Source organism: Stenella coeruleoalba (assembly GCF_951394435.1).
Source record: "Stenella coeruleoalba genome assembly, chromosome: 2".
Classification (NCBI taxonomy): Eukaryota; Metazoa; Chordata; class Mammalia; order Artiodactyla; family Delphinidae; genus Stenella; species Stenella coeruleoalba.
The window spans coordinates 76,018,310-76,036,397 of NC_137147.1; the positions used below are offsets into that span (position 1 = coordinate 76,018,310).

The 18,088-nt window shown below is 51.6% G+C and overlaps 1 protein-coding gene across 1 annotated transcript in view; it reads left to right on the top strand.

The window, feature by feature from the left end:
- The window catches only part of TEP1 (telomerase associated protein 1), a 42,438-nt gene extending 26,992 nt beyond the window's left edge, over positions 1 to 15,446 (top strand). Inside the window, exons 23-55 of the mRNA XM_079909538.1 lie at positions 92 to 209; positions 369 to 563; positions 689 to 864; positions 951 to 1,107; positions 1,217 to 1,396; positions 1,850 to 1,942; positions 2,219 to 2,351; positions 2,491 to 2,641; positions 2,893 to 3,026; positions 3,212 to 3,300; positions 3,588 to 3,702; positions 4,146 to 4,386; positions 4,582 to 4,705; positions 5,579 to 5,703; positions 5,825 to 5,924; positions 6,134 to 6,289; positions 6,436 to 6,648; positions 6,866 to 7,019; positions 7,128 to 7,340; positions 7,894 to 8,054; positions 8,282 to 8,395; positions 9,368 to 9,475; positions 10,084 to 10,216; positions 10,300 to 10,376; positions 10,483 to 10,615; positions 10,751 to 10,887; positions 11,047 to 11,171; positions 12,271 to 12,414; positions 12,562 to 12,658; positions 13,392 to 13,497; positions 13,604 to 13,809; positions 13,939 to 14,043; positions 14,257 to 15,446. Coding sequence (XP_079765664.1) covers positions 92 to 209; positions 369 to 563; positions 689 to 864; positions 951 to 1,107; positions 1,217 to 1,396; positions 1,850 to 1,942; positions 2,219 to 2,351; positions 2,491 to 2,641; positions 2,893 to 3,026; positions 3,212 to 3,300; positions 3,588 to 3,702; positions 4,146 to 4,386; positions 4,582 to 4,705; positions 5,579 to 5,703; positions 5,825 to 5,924; positions 6,134 to 6,289; positions 6,436 to 6,648; positions 6,866 to 7,019; positions 7,128 to 7,340; positions 7,894 to 8,054; positions 8,282 to 8,395; positions 9,368 to 9,475; positions 10,084 to 10,216; positions 10,300 to 10,376; positions 10,483 to 10,615; positions 10,751 to 10,887; positions 11,047 to 11,171; positions 12,271 to 12,414; positions 12,562 to 12,658; positions 13,392 to 13,497; positions 13,604 to 13,809; positions 13,939 to 14,043; positions 14,257 to 14,379 — 4,636 coding nt within the window. The 3' untranslated portion in view covers positions 14,380 to 15,446. The remainder of the gene's footprint in view (positions 1 to 91; positions 210 to 368; positions 564 to 688; positions 865 to 950; positions 1,108 to 1,216; positions 1,397 to 1,849; positions 1,943 to 2,218; positions 2,352 to 2,490; positions 2,642 to 2,892; positions 3,027 to 3,211; positions 3,301 to 3,587; positions 3,703 to 4,145; positions 4,387 to 4,581; positions 4,706 to 5,578; positions 5,704 to 5,824; positions 5,925 to 6,133; positions 6,290 to 6,435; positions 6,649 to 6,865; positions 7,020 to 7,127; positions 7,341 to 7,893; positions 8,055 to 8,281; positions 8,396 to 9,367; positions 9,476 to 10,083; positions 10,217 to 10,299; positions 10,377 to 10,482; positions 10,616 to 10,750; positions 10,888 to 11,046; positions 11,172 to 12,270; positions 12,415 to 12,561; positions 12,659 to 13,391; positions 13,498 to 13,603; positions 13,810 to 13,938; positions 14,044 to 14,256) is intronic.
- The last annotated feature ends 2,642 nt before the right edge of the window (positions 15,447 to 18,088 follow it).

Below are 18,088 nucleotides of genomic sequence, written 5' to 3' on the forward strand. Positions count from 1 at the left end.
AGCTGGGAGAGGTAGGGAACACCTGCACGGAGCAAGGTGGTGAGGGGGCCCCGGCCCGCTGTGACCCTGCTTGTGCTCGCTTTTCCTGCAGATACCACTGTAAGTGGGGTGATGTAGCAGCTGGCCGGCCCTATGTTGGGGAGCTGGAGACGTTTGGGCAGCTGGTTCTGCAGGACGTGTGGAATATGATCCAGAAGCTTTACCTACAGGTCAGCAGGAGCTCTGGTGGCCAGGGGAGTGGAGAGGGGCTAGGCTGGGCCGGGTAGTCCTGGGTGGGAGGTAATTTGGTGGGGGGGCACAGTGAGTTTTAGGCCTGGGGTCCTGAGGAGCATGGAAACATAGGTAGTCACTGCCCCATGTGTTCTCAGCCTGCGGCCCAGCCGGAACAGCCAGTGCCCATCCAGGATGATGATTTGGTCCAGGCCGCCTTTCAGCAGCTGAAGAACCCACCGAGCCCTGCACGACCGCGCCTTCTTCAGGACACAGTGCAGAAGCTGAGGCGCCACCGGGGGAGGCTGAGCCTGGTGACCGGGCAGTCGGGACAGGGCAAGACCACCTTCCTGGTACAGAGTCTCAGAGGCCTGGACAGGAGGGAGGGCTGCGTGAGCTCAGGAGGGCTAAGGAGGTGGGAAACAGGAAGCTTGTGCATGTGAAATGTGACCATGTTTTCTGGTCTCTTCCCATGCAGGCATCCCTTGTGTCAGCCCTGCAAGCTCCTGATGGGGCCACGGTGGCCCCCTTAGTCTTCTTCCACTTTTCAGGGGCCCGCCCTGACCAGGGTCTCGTCCTCACCTTGCTCAGACGCCTCTGTGCCTATCTGCATAGCCAACTGCAAGAGCCAAGTGCCCTCCCCAGCACATACCGGTGTGTTTCTCCCCCACTCAGCCCAGCCTTGTTGATAGCACGTGACACCACCCCTGCCGACCTTGGTCTTCCTCCTGCATACACAGGGGCCTGGTGTGGGAGCTGCAGCAGAGGCTGCTCCCCAAGTCTGCTCAGTCCCTGAAAACTGGCCAGCCTCTGGTGCTGATCATCGATGGGGCTGACAGGTTGGTGGACAAGCGCGGACGGCTGATCTCGGACTGGATCCCTAAGACCCTTCCCCGGGTAAGTGTGAGAAGGAGGTGGGGTGGGATGCAGCAGGGAGAGGGACCTCTCCAACAGCGTTCTCCTCCTCTTCCTTCAACGTTTTTACCCTGTTGCCCGAATCCCACAGTGGGTGCACCTGGTGCTGGGTGTGTCCAGTGATTCCAGCCTGGGGGAGACACTCGAGCAGAGCCAAGGTGCCCATGTGGTGGCCCTGGGGCCTCTGGAGCCATCTGCCCGGGCCCGGCTGGTGCGAGAGGAGCTGGCTCTGTACGGGAAGCGGCTGGAAGAGTCACCTTTCAACAACCAGGTTGGGTGTAGGCCAGGGCGGGTGGGTGTGTGGGGTGAATCTGGGAGCTGGGAGAACTCTGGATGCTGAAGCTAGCAGCCGCCCCACACAGACCAGCTCCTTCATTTTCTCAGCCGAGGGAAGTTGTCAATAAGATAACTGCGATTCCTTATAATGTCACCCATTCCTTTTCTCCTGGTGAATGGCCTCTCCAGGGCCTGTCCGGGCGAGGGGAGGAGAAAGCTGTGGCTGTCGAATGGGGTAGGCTGAACCGCGGGGGGGTTTCTGAAAGCGGGGCTGGCTGGCTAGAGCAGTGCGGGGCAGGGATGGCTGTGTCCTGAGGTGATGCCATGGTGGGGCCTCTGAGAGGAGAAGCTGCCCTGCACTGGGCTTGGTGCCAGGACGGAGGGCAGGGGGTGGAGGGCTGGCTGTGGCCAGGCTCGCTGGTCCTGTGCTGAGTCTCTGAGTCTTCAGATGCAGCTGCTGCTGGTGAAGCGGGGGTCAGCCCTGCCGTTCTACCTGCGCTTGGTCACTGATCACCTGAGGCTCTTCACGCTCTTTGAGCAGGTCAGTGGAGGACGTGAACGCTCACTCTTCATCTTCGAAGTCCTAATCCCACTTCCCAGTCTCCATTCAGCCTCTTTCTCCCACCCTCATCCTTTGCCATCTTGTGATCACCCATTCCGCATCCACACCCCCAAGCCCTGCTTCTCTCCCACCAGCGTTGCTCTTTCCTTGTCATCCCTTCGCATTTTTTTTTCTGATGTCCCCTCCCCTACCCACAACCAAAGCTGCTTCTCCCCCTCCCCTCACTGACTGAGGCCCCTCCCTGTCCCCTCCCAGGTGTCTGAGAGACTCCGGACCCTGCCCGCTACCGTCCCTCTGCTGCTGCAGCACATCCTGGGCACCTTGGAACAAGAGCATGGCCCTGATGTCTTTCCCCAAGCCTTGGCCACGCTTGAGGTCACCCGCAGCGGTCAGTACTTGGAGTGGGCTGGGGGGTTGCATGACCTTTAGTTCAGTTGGGGCCTCAGCAGGCGGTGCAGGGAGGGACTAGGTGTCATGGGGATGGGTACATTGCGTGGTTTAGGGCCTCAGAGAGCTTGGGTTTTTAGGTCTGACCGTGGACCAGTTGCATGGAGTGTTGAGTGCCTGGCGGATACTTCCCGGGGGGACCAAGACCTGGGAAGAAGCAGTGGCTGCTGGTAACAGCGGGGACCCCTACCCCATGGGTTCGTTTGCCTACCTCGTCCAGAGTCTGCGCAGGTATAGGTGCCCTCAGCTGAGCTCCCACTGACTTCTGTACCTCCCTGTCTTTGAGCCAGGGCCCCATGTGATCCTCCCTTCATCCTACCCTTCCCTCCGTATAGCCCCTAACACTTGTCTCCCAGACCCTGAATGGCTGTCACTCAAGTTACCACTGTTTGAGGTGGGAATGGGAACCCACAGCTGTGCCAGATGCTCACATACAGGCCTCCTCCCTCTTGTCCTGCCTTCTCGCCCTCACACGGGATCAGTTTGCTAGGGGAGGGACCCCTGGAGCGCCCTGGTGCCCGGCTTTGCCTCCGTGATGGGCCCCTGAGAACAGCCGCTAAATGTCGCTATGGGAAGAGGCCAGAGCTGGAGAAGACGGCACACATCCTCATCGCAGGTGACTGCAGCCCAGTGAACCCCCGGGACGCTGACTGTGGGACCTGGTACTCCACATCGGCTGGCCCCCTCACCTGCTACCCCAGGGGGTGGATGGCTCTTGCTGTAGCCTGAGGGATGTGATCTTTGGAGATGCTTCAGGGCCGAGCCCGTCTCAGTGCCTGTTCCTGTGACCCACACCTGCAGCTCAGCTCTGGAAGACGTGTGACCCTGATGCCTCAGGTGCCTTCCGAAGTTGCCCTCCTGAAGCTCTGGGAGACCTGCCTTATCACCTGGTTAGTCCCCGGATCCTACAGGCACCCTCTCCCAAGGAACTTCTTTGGCTCTTCTGAGACCCCTCTCCCCCATGACCACCACCGTCATCTCCACTGCCGTTATCACCCCCACCCCCTTCCCAAACTCCGTGTACCTTTCTCCTGTCAGTTTTCCTGCCCTCGTCCTTCAGGTCCTTTGTCCCAGCTCCTAAGTCTAGGTCTTAGCTGCACAGACAGGGTCCAAGACTAGACGGTCCCTCCTCACCAGCCTCATCACATCCCTAATGAATCCAGTCTGACTTTCCCAGCTCCAGAGCGGGAACCGTGGCTTTCTTGCAAAGTTCCTTACCAGTCTCCACGTGGTGGCTGCACACCTGGAACTGGGTCTGATGTCTCAGCTCCTGGAGGCCCATGCCCTCTATGGTGAGATGAGTTACTGGGTGGAGTCTTCTCCAAGCAGTGGCTCCTGGGTGTGTTCATGGGGGGCGGCCTGCTCGGAGGGAGGTGTAATGGAAAGAACAGTTGAATTTCTGTTCCAAGGTGAAAAGGCAAGAGGGTAAGCATGTGATTCTTGGGAGACCTTTTGCTTAGGTCTCTTAAACCAGAGGCTCTCACACTTTATTTAGTGGGCATACAATTACTTGGGAAACTTGTTGAAACTGCTGATCCCTGCGTCCCCAGATTCTGGTTTCCTAGGTCTGGAGTGGGACCCAAAGCTTCGTACTTTTAACAGATGTTCCTGATGTGGGACCAGAGGGCCACACTTTGAGACTTAGCATTTTAGACACATCATATGATTGACTTGGTGCTGGGGTTAATGGGGGTCCAGGCTGGCTCCCCAGTGACACCCCACATCTCTTCTATAGCTTCCTCAGTCCCTGACAAGGAACAGAAGCTTCTTGAGGCTGATGTTGCTGTATTTCACACCTTCCTGAGGCAGCAGGCTTCAGTCCTCAGCCAGTACCCACTGCTCCTGCACCAGCAGGCGGCCAACCAGCCTCTGTGCTCGCCCCTTTGCCGCCAGGCCCCCCAGCTCTCCCAGCGATGTTACCTCCAGCGCATGCTACGTTGGCTTAATAAACCCCAGACCCTGAGGGGCCAGCAAAGGTAAAACCCTTGAACCCAGATGCTGGCAAACCCGCCAGAGAGCAAGCTGCAGCCCTCTCTGAAACTGGAGAGTAAAGAACAGACCGCAGTCACCGTGGAGAGGGGGGTTCAGGCCCAGAAATGCAGAAACGAATTCCCATCCTCTTCCTTCCCCTCATTCCTCATCTCCTCCCTTTCTTGCTGTTCTTCCTCTAGCTCCAGCCTGTCCCTGGCAGTTTCCTCACCCCCCACAGCTGCGGCCTTCTCCCCCGATGGGCAAAGAGCAGCTGTGGGCACTGCCAGTGGGACGGTTTACCTGTTGGACCTGAGAACCTGGCAGGTACGACACGCAAGGCGGGGTGGGATTTACCTTCAGAAGAGCCTCACGTCCTGCCCCGAAGCCTGAGGCAAGCCAAACCCACCAGTTATCACCCTGTTTGATTCAGCACTATACTAAGCACTGCAAGGAACACAGGGCTTAGGACATTGTCTTTGCCCACCAGGTGGTCAGTTTTTTGAAAAACAAGGCATACAAGGTAAAAAAGGAACCAAAACATAGCCATGTGGCATAGGTAAGAGCTAAGTGAGTTGTGCAGTTACTGGAGGACGTAGGGTGGAGACGGGGAGGCGTTCCGGGTTGAGTGAGGAACCCGGGCAAAGACGCTGGGGGCATGTTCCCTGTAAGTTGCTGAGAATAATGGCAGCAGAGTGCGTGTGAGAGAGGGCGGTAGTACAGTAGGCGGGAGAGGCGGGCTCTGCAGCCACAGCCGCCGTCTCCTCTTCCACCCATGTCAGTACCCCCCGCCCCCCATAGGCGTGTGTGTGATGTCATTCCCGCCTCAGAAGCACCAAACCTTCTGCGACTCGGGGTTATGTACGGGGTTCGAAGTGAGGGGGACGATGTGACCTCACTTGGATCGGGAGGTCCCACTTGGATCGGGAGGTCACTTGGACCTCACTTGGATCGGGAGGTCCCACTTGAAGCTGTTCGAGCTTGGCCTAGGTCTGGAGTAGGGCCCAAAGCTTTGCACTTTTTACAGGGGCTACTGCTGTGGGACCAGAGGGCCAGAGTTTGAGACGTAGCAGGGAGTGTAGAGAGCTAAGGGCTCCAGCCCTTCTAGCCATTGCCTCCTTCCTGGTTGGGGCTTGGAGTGGCTGGACATGGACTGGTCAGGGGCGTGTCCTGAGTGCGCTTCCCCGCTCACTGTCACAGGAGGAGAGGTCTGTGGTGAGCGGCTGTGGTGGGGTCTCCTCTTGTTCGTTCCTCTCCGACAACGCCCTCTTTCTTACTGGCTTTGACGGGCTCCTGGAGCTCTGGGACCTGCAGCACGGCTGTCGGTAAGGGGCCCCTCACGTCTCAGCGTGAGGGCCATCCCTGTTTGTTGGAAGCCCAGGGGGAGGGGGACGAGGAGGGAGTCTGTGGCCAGGGGGGCCCCCTGACCTTGTCTCCCTGGGGTAGGGTGCTCCAGATCAAGGCTCACCAGTACCGGATCACCGGCTGCTGCCTGAGCCCAGACGGCCGGCTTCTGGCCACCGTGTGCCTGGGGGGAGGCTTGAAGGTAAGGACCAGGGGGCTGTGGTGGTGCAAGCGGCCCTGAACTCGGGGTCAGCCCTGTGAGATCGTTCTCCTCAGTGCGGCAGAGGCTCCAGCTGCTTGGCCTGCTGAGGGCAGGGGACTGGACAAGGTGGCCCCTGGAGCTCTGGAAGTGAGCGGCTCAGGCATCTGTGTCCAGCACCCTGAGTCCTCCTCCCCTTCTCTCTCGTCCAGCTGTGGGACACGGTCCGCGGGCAGCTGGCCTCCCAGCACGCCTGTCCCAAGCCCCTCAACTGCATCGCTTTCCACCCAGAGGGGCAGGTGATAGCCATTGGCAGCTGGGCTGGCAGTTTCAGCTTCTTCCAGGTGGATGGGCTCCAAGTCACCAAGGTGAGAGGAGCCGGGTGGCCCTGGGGAAGGAAGCACGGGAGGGTGGGAGTGGAGAGCGGGAAATGGCGGACACCTGCATCCTGGGTCACTCTTAGTTTGGGTTGAGAGCAGGGCCCTGACGTTCCAGTTTCTACCTCTCCATGCAGGAACTGGGGGCCCCAGGAGCCTCTGTCCGCGCCTTGGCCTTCAGTGCGTCTGGGCGGGCTGTAGCTGTGGGCCGGCTGGACGGGATGGTGGAGCTCTGGGTCTGGCAGGAGGGGACACGGCTGGCTGCCTTTCCTGCGCACCATGGCTTTGTTACTGCCGCCCTTTTCCTGCGTGCTGGGTGCCAGTTACTGACGGCTGGAGAGGATGGCAAGGTCAGGTTACAGAGGGCTGGCGGTGGGCTATGAGGAGGGGTTGCAAAGGTGTGGGACTATTTGGGGGAGGGTGGCGCCTTTGCCGAGGAGTCTGGAGGAGCTTGTGCTACGGGGAGGGGGTGCGGTGTGTGCACAGTAGCTCTCGGGGACGAGTCTCTGGAAGGAGGACTTTAATGGGGGGGGTAGGTTATCTTTAAGCCCCTTTCTTGGCCCTCAGGTTCAGGTGTGGTCCGGGTCTCTGGGTCGTCCCCGTGGGCGCCTAGGTTGCCCCTCTCTCTCTTCTGCCCTCTCCGTGGCCCTCAGCCCAGATGGCGATCAGGTGGCTGTTGGGTACCGAGCAGATGGCATTCGGATCTACACCATCTCTTCAGGTACCGGAGGGAGAAGGGTTGGAGTGTCCGAGCCTGGAAAGGGCCCTCTCCCCCAACTCTGGCCCTCTTTCTGAGCGTCTTACTCTGTTGTTGTCCCTCATTCTCTAGGTTCCCAGGGGGCTCAGTGTCAAGCGCTAGATGTGGCCGTGTCTGCACTGGCCTGGCTCAGCCCTAAGGTGTTGGTGAGTGGTGCTGAAGATGGGGCCCTGCAGGGCTGGATGCTCCAGGGAGGCTCCCTTCAGTCCCTCTGGCTCTTGTCCAGACACCGGAAGCCTGTGCTGGCACTGGCCACGTCCCAGGAACTCGTGGCTGCTGCCTCAGGTACGGCTGGGCAGAGGGCATGGGCAGGGTCGTGAATCACTGTTCCTTTCAAATGTGCTAACACCTTTCTTCGATTTGTGTGTATATGTGTGCGTGAAAATACACACACCTATATAACTTTTTTTTTTTTACAACTTGCAAAGTGTCACCCTTTGAGTTTCTGCCTAGTGGGAGATTTTGCTGTGTAAAAGGGATGGGTCTCCCTTAGGAGAAGAGAGACGTTAAGGTGAAAATGGCCTTAGTCCTGTCTAGGTAAGAGGCTTGTTCAAAGTGACACTGTGCACTCTAGGAGAGGAGGGTGTGGAGGTGCAGTCGGGAGTTAGAAGGGGACGGCCGCAGAGCCGGAGCTGGGAGTGCCTGGCATTCCTGCCCTGTGCCTCACGTGGTGAATGATCCTCGTCCAGGGCCTGGGTGGGACTCACGGCGTCCCTCCCTTGGAGCTGTGCCCTCAGACATCACCTTCAGCCCCCATGATTGCCTTTGTCTTTGGCCTCCCAGGCCTGTGTCACTTCCTCTTTCAGAAAATCTTCCTCTCTCCCCATTTCTAACGCAGAGGACTTCACAGTGCGTCTGTGGCCAAGGCAGTTGCTGGCACTGCCACAAAAGACAGAAGACTTTCCCTGTGGCACTGAGCTCCGGGGACACGAGGGCCCCGTAAGCTGCTGTAGCTTCAGCACCGATGGATGCAGCCTGGCCACCGGGGGCAGGGATCGGGTGAGCTGCAGGGCCCTCCTCCCCGTGGGCCCCCAGCCCCTCTGGTCCTGGATTCTTGAGCAGCTCACTTCCCACTGCTTCCTCCAGCTTTTTGCTTTGCTCAATGGCCTGTACGGGATCTGTCCACCCGTCCTCCTTTGATATTCCCTCTTTCCTTGAAACCTTTTGCCTGAGATGGCCCTGGTGTCCTATGGTCCTGATGGCTTCCTCTCTTGGGGCCTGTCCAGAGTCTGCTCTGCTGGGATGTGAGGACACCCAAAGCCCCTGTTCTGATTTGCTCCTTCTCTGCCTGTCACCGAGACTGGGTCACTGGCTGTGCCTGGACCAAAGACAACCTCCTGGTGAGTGAAGGGGTGGGGGGTGGCACAAAGCTCAGCAGGGTTCCTGGGGGAGGACAACACATCCCACCTCATCCTGTTCCTAATACCCATTTATAATACAGTATGTGATTTTCTAACACCCAATATAATAGCTCACATTTATTGAGCACTTAGTATGTGCCAGACATTGGACTAAGCCCTTGGCATATATGGCCTCATTTCGTCTTTACAACACCCTGTGAAGAAGATACTACTATTCTCTCTATTTCATAGACAAGGATATCGAGCTCAGCTAGATTAAAGACCATTTCCAGGGTCATGTAAGTGAAGAAGCTGAGCCAGTAAACTTTATGATAAGAAAGCCCGTGCTCTTAACAAGAACACAGAACTGTCTCCCCAAGGGCTTAGGATGCCCTGTGTCTGCAGGTAAAGGTAGTGCTATGATTTCTTTGGTCCTAAGTGAAAAATGGGTCTCAAATTATGCACTCAGCGTTGGTAAAGCCTAGTTTTCCAACGCAGTCCCTGTTGTTCTCAAAAAGAAATGAGTAGCAATTGAATAGACTTGTCATTGTCTGTCCTACCCCTGACTTCTAGGCAGCCAGATCTCTCCTGGGCGTTGCAGACTTCTCACCTTTGTCGGGGTGAGAGAAAGTTGTTGTTGACTGACATTATGTTAATAACAAGGACAATAGCTACTATTTATTCAATGCTCACTATGTACCAGGCATCCTGCTAAGTCCTTTACGTAGATGCTTCAGCCCCATATCAGTAGGTACACTGTCATGATCCTAGTTGAACAGATGAGAAGCCTGAGGCCCAGAGAGATGAACTGGCCCCAGGTCACCAAGCAATGAATGGTGGAACTAGGATTTGAACCCAGGACAGCCCTTGCTGTTAATCACAAGGCTTACAGCCCTCCACCCTACATTATAAGTATAGAGAAATGCTGGCGGGATGCTGATTATTCCACTCCTCTGCCCTCTGACTCTGCAGGTCTCCTGCTCCAGTGATGGCTCTGTAGGGCTGTGGGACCCAGAGTCGAGACAGCAGCTTGGTCAGTTCCTGGGTCACCAGAGTGCCGTGAGCGCCGTGCTGGCCGTGGTGAGAAGGCAGTGGAGAGCTCACTGGGGGTCCCTGGGAAGGTTAAGGGGGCTTTGGGAGACTGGATGCATTGCGTATCTAATCCCAAAGGCAAAAGGAGTATAAAGAGTGAGATGCTTGGGCTCCCCTGGTGGCGCAGTGGTTGAGAGTCCGCCTGCCGGTGCAGGGGACAGGGGTTCGTGCCCCGGTCTGGGAAGATCCCACATGCCGCGGAGCGGCTGGGCCTGTGAGCCATGGCCGCTGAGCCTGCACGTCCGGAGCCTGCGCTCCGCAATGGGAGAGGCCGCAGCAGTGAGAGGCCCGCGTACCGCATAAAAAAAAAAAAAATTAAAAAAAAGTGAGATGCTTGGGCCTGAATTAGAGCAGAATTAGGGTATTGAGGCTGAGGGTTGGTGTGAGGGGAGGAAGAGCATGAAAATACAGTATCTCAGTATCATGACCTCGTGGCATGATGGAAGTCCTGAGCCTCCCAGCCCCACTATCCAGGGTGTCCTCATTCTTTGACATCTTCTAGGCCCTTAATGCTGAGCCCACACCTCTGTGGCGGGAGTCGTAATTCCCACGTCCCGCTCAGTGTGACTCTTCTCTTATCCTGTGCTCTGGGGCAGGAGGGGCACGTGGTATCTGTGGGCCGAGATGGGACCTTGAAAGTGTGGGACCATCAGGGTGTGGAGATGACCAGCATCCCTGCTCACCCAGGACCCATCAGCCACTGTGCAGCTGCCCTGGAGCCCAGTGCAGGTAATGAAATGTCAGCCACCTTCCCGTCCCCGCCGCCTGTTCCCTTCTCCCCTTCTCCTGACTCAGTTTCTCTATCTTATCAGCTGGCCAGCTGGGGTCAGAGCTTCTGGTGGTAACTGTGGGATTGGATGGGGCCACACGGTTGTGGAATCCACTCTTGGTGAGTTCCCTGAAAGGCCTTGGGTGGGGGCAGTGGAGAGGGTATGATGGTACAGCATCCTGCTGTGTCACCTCCCCACTGTACCATCTCCATCCTTTCCTCCTAGGTGTTTCAAACACACAGCCTCCTGGGACACAGTGGCCCAGTCAGTGCAGCTGCTGTTTCAGAAACCTCAGGCCTCCTGCTGACTGCCTCAGAGGATGGTTCCATACAGCTCTGGCAGGTACCTGAAGAAGCAGGTGAGGTGTGGAGAGACTCAGGGTGTGAAAGGGGGGTGTGTTTGTCGGACCAAGAAGGTCAAGGGTAGCCTGCTATCTCCTCTTGTATCCCAACAGTGGTCCAGCTCCTAATGAATCACTTCCTTTCTTCTCCAGATGACACATATATACCCAGGAGTCATGCAGCCGTCACTGCTGTGGCCTGGGCCCCAGACGGTTCTATAGCAGTGTCTGGGAATCAAGCTGGGGAACTCACCTTGTGGCAGGAAGCAAAGGCTGTGGCCACAGCACAGGTGAATGGGGTCAACTTCAGTTCTCTGTTTATGTGAATTCTGCCCTGGCTATGTATCTGATGGTATGTGCCGGGGTTAGAGGTTGCGTAGACGCCTGGGATGGGGAAGAAGCTTAATCCTGGTTCCTCAGAAATACTGAAATAAACTTGTATTCACTAGGCTCCAGGCCGCATCAGTGCTCTGATCTGGTACTCAGCACACACCTTGATTGTTGTCAGTGCTGATGAAAAAGTCAGTGAGTGGCAAGTGGAACTGCAGAAGGGTTCAGCACCCAGAAATTTCAGGTGAAGTGAGGCGGCTGGGTTAATGAATACAGTTACATCTGGGATTTTGCTCAAATCACTCCCTTCTACTTCTGAACTAGGTCAATAGCATGTTAGTAAGCAGGAAAAAGTCACTGGGAAATTGTTTTCTGCTCATCATGTCAATTTAAGTAATAATTATCAAGTGCCTACTTTATGCTAAGCTCTGGGCCAGGCAGTGTGAACCAGATTGAAATTAATTTTTAACTAAGGGAGCTCACAGTACAGGGATGTGCAGATAAGTAAACTGCCAACAATATGCAGAGTGATTACTGCTATAATAAAGATATATATATATTTATATATATATATATATATATTTTATATACATATATGTAAAATTCCTGGGGCTGCAGAATTTAAGACATTTACCGTTTACAAAAGAGTTGCTATTTGAGATTGGGCTTAGAGGATGAGTAGGAGTTTTCTGAAGCAGTAAGGGAAGGGAATGGTGTTTTAGGAAGAGGAGGTAGCATTAACAAAAGGCATGGAGGCATGAGAGTGCGTGGTGTGTTCTGAGTATAGCTCAGTCTTTGGGTTCTCGGTGCGAGTGGTGGTGGGGAATTGCGTTGAAAAAATGAACTGGGGCCAGGCTGTAGAGGGCACAGTGCTAAGAATTTTGAGCAGAATAATTATCTGAATTTTAGAAAGAGAACTCTAGTGGCCACACGGAGGATGGTTAGTAGTAGATAGATACTAAACGTAGGGCGACCACATTTACAGCTGATGCTCTAGTCCAGGGAAGACAGCACGTGAGCCCTGACCTGGGCAGTGGGGATGAAAAGGAGAGATAAAGACTTAGGCATGTGTTGCCAGTAGAGTCCACAGTGCTTATCAATCAATTGGAGGTCAGGAGGGAAGGAAAGGACAGGAATGTTAGAGATTCCTGGTTTGAGCAGATAAGGTGATGATGGTATGATGAATACTAATTAATATAACAAAAACAGAAAGAGGAACACAATTTGTAGGGATGGTGATATATTTTGTTTTATACTTTACTCCTGAGGAATTCATGGGGAGCTGAGAGAGGTGGACTAGAGTAGAATCTTTCTCTGTCCATGTATCCTTTCTTGCGCTATAGTCTTCACCTGAACCGAGTTCTGCAGGAGGACTTAGGGTTCCTGACAGGTGTAAGTCTGGTCCCTGACGGTCACTCCCTCATCTTGGCCAAAGCAGATTTGCAATTACTGCACATGAAGCCAGGCGATGAGCCCTCTGTAATCTGGTAAGATCCAAAATGTTTTCTCTTGGGCTGGAGAGAAGAGGAAAAGTGGGTTAGTGGCTACCCTGAGTTTGGGTCTAACTAGAACAAACATTGGGGTCTTACGGAGAGGTGTTCCTGGGCTTAGCCTCTTTCTTTCTTATCAACCAGGAGAAGCTATTCAGAAGATCCTATAATGTTGTCCACCCACCAGGACTATGGTGTGTTTGTCCTGCAGTCAATGAACCTCAGAGTTCTTTCTTTCTCAGTAAGTTCTGTCTGGGTGTGTGTTAAAACAAACATTTGTCCAGGACCAATGTTTTAAAGCCTTGGGGCCATGATGGAGGATAAGAGGAAGGAAGGGAAAAGCAGTTGGTTCCAAATCCCCTTCTCTTCCTTCAACTATAGCTCTACTTAAGAGCATTTTATATTGGGTTTCCCTATAAGATTTCATTGATACTAGAAAGGATTCTAGTGTTTAAAAGAATCGTGGGAAACCATAAACCTAGTTGTTTTCATTGCATTTTCTTCATATCTGTCTTGTCTTGCCACTGTGAGTATTAGCAGTGTCTGGAACAGTACAGATATATATCATAGACATCATGTTGGGCGAAAGAAGCCAGACACAAAAAACTACATATTACATGATTTCACCTAAATGAAGTTCAAGAACAAGCAAAACTAATTTATAGTGACAGAAGTCGGAATATTGTTAGCTCTGGGGGTGGTGATACTCTGGTATTGACTGGGAAGGGGCGTGAAGGCGACTTTCCAGGGTGATGGAAATGTTCTACATCTTGATCTGGGCAGGGATTACATGGATGTATACACGTGTAAAATTTTATCAAGGTGTCCATTTAAGATTTGTGTATCAGTACTTTCCTGTATCTAGGATACGATTTTGAAAAATCTTGACCAGCCCAGAGCAGAAAAGAGTTGCTTTGTCTGGGCAGCAGTAAGTGATACAAGTAGGCTAATCAAAATGATCTATCCTTTCACAGAGCCAAAAGGAATTAGGAGAGTTTGCAGAGTGCCCAGAATTTGATCTGAGCTTAGAGAATCCTAATAAGACCCTCATATCGGTAACTCAGGCCAAACCTGAATCTGGTGAGTGGTGATGGGAGGGCCCAAGGAATCCAGAGGTGGCCTAGGGGAGGATGGTGCATCCTTCAAAGTCTAAGACCTGGCTCAAACTCTGCCCTTGAAATGGCAGAGTCCTCATTTTTGTGTGCCAGCTCTGATGGGATGCTGTGGAACCTAGCTAGATGCAACGTTGAAGGAGAATGGACCACAGATAATATCTGGCAGGAAAAAGTAGAAATGCCTGAAACCCGAACTCCAGAGACAGACGCGTGTGTATGTGCTGACACGTATACCTGTCCAGCAGTCCCACAGCTAAAGACACGGCAACGTAGAAAGGTGAGTTTGAGGGAAAGGTCACAGACGTTGGGGAGGAGGCTCTAGGTCTGACCCAGCAGACTTCTCTGCTTCCTTGTCTGAGGAGGGTCCACTGAGAACTCACCACACCTCTTCCCCTCCCTCCCTAAGATTCACACGGGCTCTGTCACAGCCCTCCACGTGCTGCCTGAGTTGCTGGTGACAGCTTCAAAGGACAGAGATGTTAAACTGTGGGAGAGACCCAGTATGCAGCTCGTAAGTGTGTGTGTGTGTGTGTAAGGAGGGCTAAAGGGATGTCATAGAGCAAACGTGGGGTAAGAAAGGGCAAAAGATCAAGACTGTTCTTCTGTCCTTCTTGCAGTAATGTGCAACTAACCTGTTTCTAAACAAAAGTCATTGGTGTGAGACAAATAAGTAAGGAGGCCCTAGGCTTGTAGCCCACATCTCCCGTTTTTGTTCCCATCGTAGCTGGGCCTGTTCCGATGTGAAGGGGCAGTGAGCTGCCTGGAACCTTGGCTGGGTCCTAACTCTGCCCTGCAGCTCGCAGTGGGAGACACACAGGGCAATGTATACTTTCTGTCCTGGGAATGAAGATCACTGCTCAGGGCAGAGAGACCGCTTGTGCCAGAGATGCAAAGCCTGAAGACACCAGTGGCTACGTTCTTGATACAATTATATAAATAAAAGGTGGGAAAATCTCACATGCAGTCCTGCCTGTGTTCTTAATGTGGATTTGGACCAAAAGGGAAGAGTATGAATGTTCTTATGTTTCTTTTCTGATTTAACATTAATCCTTACCAGAACTGCAAGAAAGTGAACCAGATCTTTAGTATTCTTTGAAATTATGCTTTAGAATTCTTGTGTCATTTTCTGGCCCCAGGACCGTAAGGTATGACTCCTACCAGGAGGAGGAATGAAAGTGATGTTGACCAGCACTTAGTTTGAACAGAAATCTGAAGACCTCTCACTTGTTCAAGGAAGAGGAAGAGAAGGAAGAATGAGTCACTTGGGCCCTGGTTCAGGGTATTTGGAAAGAACTGGGATAGAACCAGGACAACGCTAGGTTCCTGTCACAGAAGCAGCCCCATCTACTCAGAGCCAGCTGCCCAGGTGAGAGGTGAGAAGCCAGGGCTCTGAGAGCAGAACATGTCTTCTGGCTTTCACAGCCTCTGACAGGGCAAGCGGCAGCCACTTGACTTGGAAGCATTAGTCAGTATAGTAATTTGCATTCTTGGAGGAGATCACAAAAGGGGGTCTCTCTCAAATTGAAGTTCATAAAGATAAAATGAGTTGAAAGGTGGAACAATACCTACACATGGACTTGCTGTGGACTGTGACCCTCTTAAGTAAACTGTGACCCTCTTATTTTCCTATAAGTCTGTTTTATGGGAGAGGAAGTTCCCTGAGGCCCTTTCTTTCTAAGGGTTAAGGAAGGGTTAAGGGTCTTCGGTGTCCAAGAAGTCAAGGACTTGTGTATGATAAGCCAGAGCTATTACAGGATTTTATCCTGGGTTGGTAGGGTTCTCTCAGAGACATATCACTACACTCTGGTCTAGAGTTTTCTGGATTTAGGGAGTTGAGGGGTACTCAGTTTCATTCTTACTTTGCCCTGATTCCAGATTTTATGTGGAGAAATCACCTGAAGGACTTTATCTTATTTCTACCAATGCCTCATATTCTCTCTCAGCCTGAGGATAAAGACATAAGGAATGCCATCAGCTGATAAGTTTTAATCGTAGGTCATGCTTCTGTCTTTTATCCCATGCCTCATGCAGGGCTCTAAATATACCTTCTAGACTACCTGCTCTACATGAACCTTGTGACTAGAAGTCCAGGTTAAGGTAATTTGAAACTTATGATTCATACTACTACCCAGAAACGCTACAGAGAACCATGGTACAGCATCATCCTGGAAGTCACTGGGTTCAATCGTTCCCCTGAAAGCATGGGCCAAGGAAGGAGGAAGCTCTAGATGTCTGTCTTCCATGCTCTAAAAATTCTACAAAGGCAGCCCAGCTGAGGATGGAGGAGTGGGGCTGGAGAAAGTAAAGCATACCTTGCTCAGTAGACTCAGCTCTGTTTACCAGGTCCACCTGAAGGGTGTGATCTTTCTTATCTTGGAGATATAATTGCTATGAGTGAACAACAGGTTCTAGGTAACAGTAAATATGTCCCCAAGGGAGTTGAAGGGAAAATCAGTTTAGGTTTTACGTTAAATATTTTCTGAGTTCTTATCGTTAAACAATTTCAGTGTCTCCCAGTGCCTGGATGAGTTCAATTATAGTCACTGGATTATAGGATCATAGGACATTGGAACAGTCTTCTTCAACCCACAGAAGCACCTTTTTCATGTGTCAGTTTTTAACATCTGTTTTTACACATCTGTGCAGTTTGGGTTTTTTTGTTTGTTTGTTTTGGCCGTGCCGTGCGGCTTGCAGGATCTCAGTTCCCTGACCAGGGAATGAACCTGGGCCAAAGCAGTGAGAGCCCAGAATCCTAACCACTCGGCCATCGGGGAACTCTCACCACAATTTGTTTTTGAAATCTAGAACATATCTATTCAAAGCTTGGTTTGTGGGCTTCCCTGGTGGCGCAGTGGTTGAGAGTCCGCCTGCCGATGCAGGGGACGCGGGTTCGTGCCCCGGTCCGGGAAGATCCCACATGCCGCAGAGGGGCTGGGCCCGTGAGCCATGGCCACTGAGCCTGCGCGTCCGGAGCCTGTGCTCCGCAATGGGAGAGGCCACGACACAAAAACAAAAACAAAGTTTGGTTTGTGGACCAGTGCTGTTCCACAAATTCTTGAGGGTTCATTTTCCTGGTACTTCATTTTTATTATATTTTACGAAAGTATTGTTCCATGACAGGTCAGAAATTTGTTTTAACAAGACTGCTTCCCTTTCCCCATCTGTAAAATAGGCATAATAATATTGCCTATTTTTTAGGGATGTTGTGAGGATTAAATGAGTTAAAACATGTGAAACACTTAGAACAGTAGTTGACACTTACATGGTAAATGTTCAGGAAGTGCTTGGCTGTTCTTTTCCTTATCCACTAGTGCAAGTATCACCTTGTTATTCTTTCTCAAAAATGTCTTGGTTATTGGTATATATTTAATCAGTCAGATGAAATCTGGACTCAATTTTTCAGTTAAAAAATATATATATGGGGAACTGATAGAATTTTTAAAAAAGAAAAAAACCCCACTTGCTGGCTCTAAATCTACCTGGAAATAAAACACATCACTTCCACTCATATTTTATATATGTGAGCAAAGCAAGTCACACGGCTCTGCCTATTGTCAAAGGGGAGGGAAGTGTCATCCTACCATGTATCTGGAAGAACTAGGAACCAGATACACAGTTATACCCTCAAAGAACCTGTGTTGATGCTTTTCCAGTAGAATGGCTCTTAGTCCTTTTTTAAAAAAGATCAGTTAAGATTTACACAGAATATTCCCATATACCCTTCTTCACCCAGCTTCCTCTAGTGTTAACATCTTACATAACCAAAAAATTAACATTGATATAATATTATTAACTACATATGTGATTCGATTTCCTCAGTTTTTCCACTAGTATCTTCATTTTGTTCCAGGTCCAATCCAGAATACCACATTGCATTTAGTCATTATGGCGCCTTAGTCTAATCCTTCAGCTGTGACCCTGTCTCAGACTTTCCATAGTCTTGACATTCTTGGAGATTTCTGGTCAGGTGTTTTGTAGAATATCCCTCAGTTTGGCTTTGTCTGCTGTCTTCTCATGAACAGACTGAAATTATGAATTTAAAGGAAGAATACAAGAGATGATGTGCCCTTCTTGTTACATCATATCAAAAGCAATGATATCAACGTGACTTATTACTAGTGGTGTTAACCTTGATCACTTGTAAGGTTGACGTGATGTTTGCCAGGTTTTTCTTACTGTACCTTCTCCATATTGTTTGTTAGAAGCAAGTCATTAAGTCTAGCTCACACTCAAGGGGAAGGGGATTAAGCCTCTAAGAGGGAGATATATCAAAGAATTTGTGGTAATCACCACAAAATCAATAAATTTTGAGGTAAGTTTTTTTAGACTATGCAAATATTCTGTTTTCACTGACTTTTTAATATTCATGCATCAATTGCCTGAGCAATTATGACTGTGATTTTCTAATGATGATTTTCTATTTCCCTCAGCCCTTCTATATTAATTGAAATTCTAAAAGGAATGTTTATCCCGTCTTCCCCACTTATTTATATATGGAGTCATTCACATATCAGTATGGACTCATGAATATCTATTTTACTTTTTGGGAGCCTATT